Here is a 10,998-nt window from a genome sequence, read left to right as displayed (position 1 = left end):
CTGAGCCCCTGGGTAGAGTGCTATGGCTTCACTGCTCACAGCAACCTCCAACTCCTGGGCTCAAGCGAGTCTCCTGCTTCAGCCTCCCAAGTAGCTGGGACCATAGGCGCCCACCACAATGCCTGGCTATTTTTTGGTTGCAGCCATTACTGTGGTTTGGTGGGTCCGGGCTGGATTCGAACCCGCCACCTTAGGTGTATGTGGCTGGCGCCTTAGCCTCTTGAGCCACAGGCGCTGAGCCAAGACCTTTTTTTTCCTAATGTAATTTTTTAATGTAGGGAATTTCTTCTCCCTAAGTACTTTTGCCAAGTGGCATTCCACAAATACTGGCATGTTGTACTTTCAATTTTATTCAGCTAAAAGTGCTTTCTAATTTACCTTTTGATTTATTTCTCATTTGTGAATTATTTAGAAGTAGGCTATATAGTTTTCAGACATTTGGGATTTTTCATATGTTTTCCATTATTATTAATTTCTAATTTAACTCCATTAGTCAGTGGAAATTCTATATCTGATTTTTTTGGAATTTGTTTTATGGCCTAGAATATGATTTGTTTTGATAAATGTCCCATCACTTGAGAATAATATATATTATGTTGTTGGGCAAACATTTTATTAAACATAAATGATTAAGTTGTTCGATGGTCTGTGTATTGTACAAATCTTCTATACACTTACTGATATTTTGTCATAAGGCTCATTGAACTATCTGACCATAATTGTAGATTTGTCTATTTTTCCTTGTATTTCTATTAGCTTTTGTCTCATGTGTTTCACTGAAACTCTGTTATAATGTGCATAAACATTTTGAATTATTTCATCTTTGTGATTAATTGATAACTTTATCATCATAAAATGATAATGATACCTAATATACATAATAATAGATAATCTAAAAATATTTTGATAATGTTCTTTTGATTAGTGTTTGATGATATGCTTTTACTTTTAACTTATTTATGTCATTATATTTCTTATGTGCAACATACAGTTGGATCTTTTTATCCAATATGACAAATTTTGCTTTTTTATTGGAGTGTACAAGTACATAGCATAAACTAAATAGTATAAACCAAATCACTTTGTGTGATTTGTGTTCTTCTATGCTGGTTCGATCATCTCTGTTTTTTTTTTTTTGTTTTTTTTTGGAGACAGGGTCTCATTCTGTTGCCCAGGCTACAGCTGGTATTAGCCTAGCTCACAGCAGCCTCAAACTCCTGGGCTCAAGTGATCCTCTTGGCTTCCCAGAGTGCTAGGATTATAGGTGGGAGTCACCACACCCAGCCTCTGTCAGTTGATTGTTTATTTTTTCATCTTATTATGGGTCATATTTTCCTGCTTCTTTGAATGCCTAATAATTTTTGACCAGATTCCAAATAGCACAAAAATTGGATTAGATTAGATTAGATTCCAAATAGTACAAAAAACCTACCTTGTTTTGTGTTGGTTATTTTTATATTCCTGTAAAGACTCTTGAAACAAATTGTTTGAAATAGTTTGATTCTTTAGGGCCTTGCTTTTAAGATTTGTGGGGTAGGCATGATGAAATGATCAGTCTGGTTGTAAATATTTTCCGCTCTGGAAGCAAGACCCCCTTGGTTTACTGTACCCCAGTGACTAATAAATTGTGAATTGCTCCAATCTGGGTAATGGAAACAGTACGATCCTGGTCCTGTGTGATGTGTGACTACCAGAAACTGCTACCTTTAATTCTTTCAGGTGGTTCTTTTCCTGGTCTCAGGCAGTTTTCTCACACACATGTGTTGATTATTTTTTTTTTGCTGCCAACATCATTACTCTGTGCAGCCCTGACTACTCTGTGCTGGGTTCTGCCACTGCCTCTCAAACTCTAAGCTTCTATTTTTTCTTTTCTTTCTTCTTTTTTTTTTTTTTTATTGCTGGGGATTTATTGAGGGTACAAAGATCCAGGTTACACTAATTGCCTTTGTCAGGCAAAGTCCCTCTTATAAATGTGTTCCTCCCCCAAGAGGTGTGCCAAACACCATGATGCCTCAGCCCCCTCCTTCCTTCCCTCTTTCTTCTCCTCCATTCCCCCACCCCCACCATGTATTGGGTCATCAATTATCCTCATATCAAAATTGAGGATTCTTGTTTCTCCATTCTTGTGATGCTTTACTAAGAAGAATGTATTCCACCTCCATCCAAGTTAGTACAAAAGATGTATAGTGTCTATCTGTTTTTAGTGGCTGAATATTTGACTCAGCATGTCTGCTGTTTTCCTTCCTGTGCCACAGCCTGGACTCTCTCTTAAGGAAGCCAGCTGGGGTCATCGTAGGTCTTACCTTTTGTGTCTTTCACGGATCAGCACCCTCCATGACTCCAGGGCCAGCCATTCTTTATCTTGCTGAAAAAAGAAGTCAAATTAAGAGAATTTCTTAAAGTTCTTTTTTATGTTTTCAACCATATTAGCTCAACTATGCTAGAATTTTTTGCTTTAGAAGATTTGTTTTTTATACTCAATTTAATTTGAAATCAGTATGTGAAATGCCTTTCTATTTAGCTTTCTTTGAGGAATCTCCTTGTTATGAAGAAAACATGGATTGGAAAATCATCAGTGATAATTACTTTACATTTTTAAATAACTTGCTGAAGTCTCCAGTGGCTTCCGTATCCAGGTAAGTTATCAGAATTCATCTTCCAGGTCTTGATTTAACTGTTATCAAAGCCTAATTATAGGACATGCATTCTGTAGCATTTATGAGCCTGATTTATGTTCTGACACAGTCTTTCATGTTAGGTGCTCACTACATATTTATTTACTAGAATATATGATTGAAGTTTCAGGTTGTTTTAATAGAATGTATGACTCAATGGATTTTGAAAGGAAGTACAGATTCTAGTAATAAGAATTCCCTTAAATAGTAACATGATTTTTGATAAATACTCCAAAAATGAAATTTTTTATTTGAAAAACGAGTTGCTTAGTATCTACTTGCTTAGTATTTAGATATGGAATCAATAGTTTAAATTTTGGTAGTTTCAGAGATTTTTGAGGAAGAAAGTGATTGTTGGAACTAAATCTGCTAGATTATTTTTTCTGCTATTCTATTTCAGCACATGCATTGAAATGGAGGTTTTTATGTTTGGTTATGGATATTGTGCACAATTGAAAGGCAAGCTTTATTGTTTCCAGGGTGTGTTGGGACATAATGAGGAAAAGCTTTGCATTTGAACAGCAGCAGTTCTTAAACTCAGGGAAGGATCAAACTTACCTGTAAAATGTGCTAAAAATACAAAGGCCTTCATCTTGTTCCAGACCTGTGAAATCTTGTCCTCTGTGTAGGACTCCGGTTTCTGTGTGTTTACCAATTTCTGTAGTTGGTTCTGGTGCACAGCAAAGTTTGAGGACTAGATCTGAGCTTTGTGACTCTCAGGGACATTTTTAAGCCTAGTAACTAGTACACCCAGAAGAAATGACAGTGGGATGGACCCTCTGGAGAATCAATTTCTTGCTTATTTCAGGTTTATAATGCCTCACTTTAATGAAAGTCTCAAATATTTAATAGTCTTAGAAAAACAGGGACAAAATCAGCCTATAAATGCTCCACGGGCATGTTTAATTTTACGTTTGAAGACTCATAGCTGTTGCTGCATGTCTGTCTGTGATGACAGATGGTAGATAATGAGGTGCTGACTTAATGAATGGAAAAAAAACTGGACATTAAGCATAATTCCTATTAAAAAAGCTGAATTTGAAATGAGAAAATCTGGGCCATGTCTTGTTAATGCTTCATAATAATAGCTTGAATCTGCTAATTTAAAAAAATGAAGCTTATTATTCATGAAATAGAAATAGCAAAGTGTACCTGGCATAGGAATGAATAAAGATCTCAGTTGTGAAAGTGCTTTATAAACTCTAAAGTGATGTAAACATGTGGCCATATTTCTATTAGTAGTACTATTTCTACTCTAGTTGTTACTCATTGCTACTATTAATATTCTAGAATCCTCTCAGTTCCTAATGCAATAGAGACAGTTTTGTGGACTCATCATTCAGTGCACTATGACTTGCATGGTAGTTATGCATGTATTTCCAGGCAAGCTTTGATTTAGGCAAGGTTTGTATTGAATTTCTAATAGGAGAACTTTGTTTTTCCTGACTGGGATTTTTCCCAGGAATTATTTCAAAACAGCTGCTCTCTGTATTATTTATAATGATAAACTACATTAAGCCTATAAACATAGGCTTTATTTATAAATTTAGTTTTATTTATTTATCTTATAAATATATAAGATATCGATATATTTATATACATAAATATCCATGTATATATTCTATATATTTGCATAAAATATAGTTATATTTGTATATATAAATATCCATGTATATATTTCTGTAAAAATATATTTCTATTTTTATATATAATTACATTATATATTTATAAATATGTATATTTGTATAATAAATAATTATTTGAAAGTGTGAGCACAAATGTCTTAACACTGTAATTGGGTAAATGAGGTGAAGCCTATGTTAATTAGTAGGATGTAAGCACTCCAATTTGTATAAATAATCAACACATTGAATCCCATAATGGCATAAAGGTATTCGTGATCTATGTACAAATGACTTAATAAAAAATAAATAATTATTTGTATAATATATGGATAAATATAAATAAATATTTGTATAACATATGAATGAATATAAATGTATATAGTTATATAATATATAAACATATTTATATAATATAAATATAAAACATATATATATTTTTATAATACATATAAATATTTTTATATCTCTGCCACCCTACCAGGGAGGAAAGCAACCTTTCTGACTTTGCTCTGTCTTACATTTGTTCTGGTTGGAGAGTATGTTACTCAACAGTAGTACAGAGTTAAAGAAGCTACAGAGTAATTCAACCCTTAGGGCATTCATAGCCAATAAAGGATGAAATACCTTACTCACAATTCTGAACTAAGTCTTAAAAATCTGAAAATGAAAGCTTTTCTTATGGGTGGCATCCTGATTTATTGAGCAGAGACTTTGCCTGGCCAGCGTGAACCACTTGAATCAATCCTGCACAGTGAGAGCAGTCACAGGTCTCACTGCCAAAGTGTTACTGTGTTGAAACCCGGGGCTGCCCCAGTCCCCAGTGAGGGGGGTGTTAACACATACCTGACACCTGTGCCATGTTACCTTTCTAAAGTCTGAATGTCTAAATTCTTAAGCACATATGGCCCCAAGAATTTCAAAATTGAGCTTGTAGCTTCTGAGATAGTAGAAGCTAATTCTACAAGTGTGGACTTCTACTCCACGAGTAGACTTGTCATCGTAGCCTCTGGGTTGTTCTGAGAACTCTCTGTATTTAAAAAATAAACATCTGCGAGAAAGTATTCTATCTAGAATAATGAATTTATAATAGTAGAATGTACAGTACAGTATTGTTGAAAGAGCACTGGAATTGCCTCTGGAGTAGGGATCACAACAGTTTCCCTTAAATTCTACAGGCAAGGTTTCTGAAGCATCACATTGAAATACCTCTACAAGACATTTTGAGATGTAGTATGGAACTGAATTCTAAAATTCTTCTGGCATAAATAGCAAACTTGTTTATAACCACGTGAATTTACAGGGAAAATAATTTAGAACACATTCTTTTTGAGTGTAGGAAACACGGTTTTAGCTAAATATATATAACTGCATTGTGGATTTCTAAAGTTTTAAAATGCACACATTAGTTTAATTTCTGTTGGGAAATACATTGTCTTTAGTGTATGTTTTACTTATGCTTTATAATCAATAAATGAGTATTAACTTGGGAACTTGATAGATTTTATTTATTTTTCTTTCTTTCATTCTATTAATATTACAGGACATTAAATTTCACAAAGCACCTTCTAATGATGGAAAAGAATTTGCATACCATTGAGGATGAACAAATAAACTTTCTTTTATCATTTGTAGAATTTGGGGAGAAATTATTATTGCCTAATTCTTTAAACTCACCCAGTGTTCCCAAATTTCATAACCTTCCATCTCTCATGGAGAATATTCTGAATTCAAGTATTTTGTGGATGAATCATTTAAAAAGTTTAGAGAAAAACTCGTCTTTCGTTGATACTCAGAAATTTTTAGAACTTAGCAAAGAAGTAATTGAAAAAATGCAAACTCTTGTAAGTCACTGGATAAGAAAGGAATCAAGAAATATTTTGAGATTCATGAAATTAATCCTTTTTGAAATTAATCCCAAGTTACTGGAATTGTGGCTCTATGGAATTTCAGAAGGAGAAAGAGCTGAATTGGAAAACTTCTCTGCAATTTTAAATTCTTCTGCTCCTAAAAATGCAATTTTTAGTAAATATTTTAATTTTTCTCAGTTATTCTATTCAGATTGGACAATATCACCAGCTATGAACATTGATTTTGTACATTTAAGTGAAATTATAATGAATAGTCTCTATGAATTTGGGTTTCTGAGTCAGACCCAAGTCTTAGAAGCTCTGAACACAGTCTATGCTATAAGAAATGTAACTGACCTTTTCTTAGTTCTTCCTGAACCTCAAAAACAAGAAGTTGATAAAATTTTGACTCATATATATCTAAATGTCTTCAAGGACAAGGATTCAGCTATACTGCTACAAATGTATTCTGCATTTTACCAATATCTGTATGAATTTCTGAGTATTCCAAGAAGAGGGTATTTGCTAACTTTCCTTGAGCAAATCTCAAAACACATTTTGGATATCTTAAAGCAATTTCATTTCCAAAAAATCAGTAAAGCATTTGCATTTTTATCTGAGACAGCAGAGGTTCTTGGGGGAATTTCAAAAGTATCCTATTGTCAGCAATTGCTTTCAATTCTTAACTTTTTGGAGCTCCAAGCCCAATCCCTGATGTCTACAGAGGGTGAAGAGGTGGAAATAATCTATGCTACTTTGACAGACTTCAAACAGCTTCTCACAGCAGATGAAGATTTTCGCATTTCTTTATTTCAATATGTGAATCAACTCTTCAATGATTCAACAGAAGCCCTGTTAGATAATAAATGCTTTGTTTTTGATAATAAACACATTTCTTCTGTGAATTATTCAACAGACAGGGGATCTTCTTTTATTCTTCCATGGGCACAAATTTTTTCAGACCTCTCAGCAAATGTCAGCATGTCCAAAGAGGTTATGGCCTTTCACTGTACTGTTTCATGGCTCCAAATGTGGACTGAAATCTGGGGAGGCATAGCTCAAATAATGAAGTTTGACATAAATGTTTTCACTTCTCTTCATGTTGGTCTCACTCAACTTTTGAATGAATTGGAAAATGTGAAAATTTCTAAAAGCTGCCAGGGAATACTTCCTAGTCATCATGTTGCTAGACTCCTATTAAATTTGTTTAAAAATGTAACTCAAACTGATGCCTTCCATGATTGGGATGATTTCCTGGATCTCAGGGATCTTTTGGTAGCACTAGGCAATGCATTAGCTCCAGTAAAATCACTTAACCTGGCCCAAGTGGAGAAATCCTTTTTTACCATGGAAACTGCCCTGCATCAGCTAAAGACATTTCCATTAAACACAAGTACGAGCAGAGAGTTTTTATATTCTCTGTGTGAAATTTTCACTGAGTTCAGCAATACCTCAGAATATGGAGGCAGAAACATAAATTTGACTACTCAGTTTCTTCCAAATAATCTCACAAATTATGGAGCAAAATTTGAAAATGTTATCACTGAGCTAAGAGAAATAATATTATTTCTTAGAAATGTGTTGCATGACCAAGATTTATTGTCCTGTGTTAATATTTTCCAAAATGTTACTGACTTTATTTTAGAAAATGGCTTATTGTATGTAAATACCTCACAGAGGACATTACATATTCTGACCATATTAAATTCCACATTTTCCTCTGAGAACACATTTAGCAGATTGAAAGGATGCATTGCATGGGTAGATGTCATAAACCATCTGTATGTGATATATAACTCAAGTTTTTCACAAGACCATCTTCAAAGTATTTTCGGGAGTTTCAGTGATGAGGAAAACAAAATGGACTCCATGTTGAAAATTGTAACTTCAATGTTAACTATAAAGGGACCTCTTTGTTCCCTGAATGAATCACATGTAAGTTGTGTAAATATTTACCTGAAAGATATAACTGACTTCCTAAATATTATACTTACCACAGTCTTTGAGAAAGAGAAGGAACCAAAATTTGAGATTTTATTAGCCCTTTTAAATGATTCCACAAAGCAAGTGAAAATGATTCTCAGCAACTTAACAAGAGATTTTGATATTGCATCTCAATCCAACTGGAAGCATTTTACTGAGTTATTCGTAAGACCCATAGAAATGTCAGATGAAATTCCTAATCAGTTTCAAAATATGTGGTTGTATTTCATAGAACTTGGGAAGGAATTTCAGAAACTTGTGAAACATGTTTCCCCCAACATTATGGAAAATAACTCGTCTTCTGAATCTGAGAAGTTTTTTAGTGTATTTGCCACCAGTCCAAAGGAAAAGCATGCCAACAGAGTGCGCGATTCCATTTATCGTTTAGCTAGTTACCTTGCCCTCAACTTGTCTCATGATCTCCAAAATTCACCAAAAATAATTTCACATGAAATAATGAAAGTTGTGGGTCTTTGTACTCAGCTGATGAGGGACGTGTTCAACTCCTTAATGCCTACAGTTCATTATAATATTCCACAAAATATAAGTCACGTTTTGGAGAAAGTAACTTCGCTTATGCGTTCTGTCAAGAAGGCAGACATAGACCTGTTGGTAGCTCAGCTTGAACAAATTAGTGCAGACCTGATGGATTTCTTTAAGAATATCAGTATAGTAGGAACTGGCAATTCAGGAGTCAACTTGCTTGTTGGTTTAATGGAAAAATTTGCAGAAAGTTCACATTCTTGGAACATTAACCACCTGCTGCGGCTCTCACGTCTGTTCCCTAAAGAGGATGTGAATGCTGTGGTGGAGGCCTACTACATGCTTCCTCGGGCCGTGAGGCTGCTGCAGAGAGTGGCTGATAAAAATATCACTGAGGGCCTCAAAGATGTCTATGACTTCACGCTCACTCATGGCATAAGCATTTCAAACATTACTAAGGAAGATTTTGCTATTGTGATAAAAACTCTTTTGGATTTCATTGAACTAATATCAGATCAACCAAATATCATTTCAGAGGTTTTAACTTGCCTTCCAGTGATCTGGTGCTGGAATCACACAACTTCTGGATTTCAGCAGGACACAAAGTTGAAAGCCTGTTATGTCCGAGAGTCTTCCTCCTTTTACAGCAAAGTGACCACTGTACTTGACCACCTTCACTTGTCTCCTCCAGTGGAAGATTCACAGTGTTCAGATGGAAGCTCCCACACAGAAATAACTAGGAAAGTGGTCTGTGGCATTCATGAGTTAGTGGGGTGGAATTCCATTCTGCTAGAACTGTCTGAAACTTCACTTACGAAAACTGTGCAAGAATTTTGGCATAAAATATTACCATTTGTTTTATCTTCTGAAAATGACAGCATCTCTGAACTTTGTCCTGATAGTCCCATAAAGCAAGTTGCTTTGCAACTCATAGAAAAACTAAAAAATGTCAATGTTACAAACATTCCATCAGGTGAAAACATTCTTGACAAACTAGCTAGTTTACACAAGATCTTTAATATTAATGGAGGCACAGAGTCATCTGCTCATAATAATATTTCCTTAAATTTGAAAAGTATGAGAAAATTGATTTCTAGGGATTGGAGCCTAGGAAATAGTATGCATGGAATGCTCTCTTCATTTATGACACTTCTGAATGCAAGTCTTACAGGCAGTGGTTTAGAAGCATTATCAAGTTTTATAGAAAAAAGTGAAGCCACTTTCAACTTTGAAGAACCGTGGCTTGAGTTTGAACAAACTGTGAAAGACCTGAAAGACTTAACCCAAGACTTTAGTTTCAGGCACCTGTTCTCTGAACTGAACAAAGAAATGCAAAGTATAAATTCAGTGGATCTTCAAAACATAACTTTGCAACTTGTCCATTTCCTGGAAATCATGGATTTATCATCAATAAACACATTAGAAATGACAGAGGATTTTCTATTCATCATGAAAAACTGGCTTCATAAATATGCAAATGAAGATTACTCCAGAATGATGCAAACGTTATTTCTTCTTATGGCAAATGAGAGCTCAACTGATGATATAGCTTTGTTGACTAGAGATATTATTACCTCTTTTGGCTCCCTAAAAAACTTTTCTAGGGAAGGCAATTCTGATGTCGCCTTTCTTACTCATCTGCTAAATCCAGAACAGCTAACTAATTTCTCGGTTGCTCAGTTGCTAATTAATTCAATCAATAACTTAGCTGGGAGTTCTCAAGAAGTGGCCTCAAATTTAAGTGAAGCCGACCTTCAAATAATGAATTTCATTAACCTCACCTTGAACCATATAGAGTTAGAAGCTCAGGGGAAAATAATTCTCCCTCCAAGAAACATAGTGGACTTCATAGAACAGCTTTTGAAAACATTCTTCTCCTTTTTAATTGAGGAAAATTCTGAGAACAAAATATCTCTTCTGTTAAAAGACTTGCACAAAGATGTTATTGCAGAGATGAGGTGAGTCTACTTTTGCTTTGTATAGTATATGGAATTGTGATAGACCTTAAGCCACTTTATTTTCTGGAGTATAGACATGTCAATAGCAGCACTTGGACCAAAGACCTTTGAAGGATAATATTTGAAGTGAATTTGTCTTATTAAATATTTAATCAAAATATCAAGGTAAATAATTTTGATTACTACCATCTTATAAGTAAGCATATAAACCTATCCCATTATAATTTATCACAAATATGTGATACTGTTTGTAAAATTTTTTTTTGTAAAGTAAATTTATTTCAGGTTAAGTGAGGGTGCAAACAACAGGTCAAAATATTTAATTTTGTTAGGTAGAGTCCCTCTTGTGTTAAAAATTTTGATTATAAGAAATGTTATGAATTCCATTTTATATGGAACTAAAATTTAGTAGTTTTTATAGATATAT

General features: G+C 34.2%; 1 protein-coding gene across 1 annotated transcript in view; it reads left to right on the top strand.

The window, feature by feature from the left end:
• The window catches only part of ABCA13 (ATP binding cassette subfamily A member 13), a 557,155-nt gene that overhangs the window by 103,273 nt on the left and 442,884 nt on the right, over window positions 1-10,998 (top strand). Inside the window, exons 16-17 of the mRNA XM_003797747.1 lie at window positions 2,522-2,636; window positions 5,841-10,571. Coding sequence (XP_003797795.1) covers window positions 2,522-2,636; window positions 5,841-10,571 — 4,846 coding nt within the window. The remainder of the gene's footprint in view (window positions 1-2,521; window positions 2,637-5,840; window positions 10,572-10,998) is intronic.

The sequence above is a fragment of the Otolemur garnettii genome, unplaced genomic scaffold (assembly GCF_000181295.1).
Source record: "Otolemur garnettii isolate 467f Iridium unplaced genomic scaffold, OtoGar3 scaffold00123, whole genome shotgun sequence".
In the NCBI taxonomy this organism is placed as follows: domain Eukaryota; kingdom Metazoa; phylum Chordata; class Mammalia; order Primates; family Galagidae; genus Otolemur; species Otolemur garnettii.
This window is presented reverse-complemented; position numbering and strand designations above follow the sequence as displayed.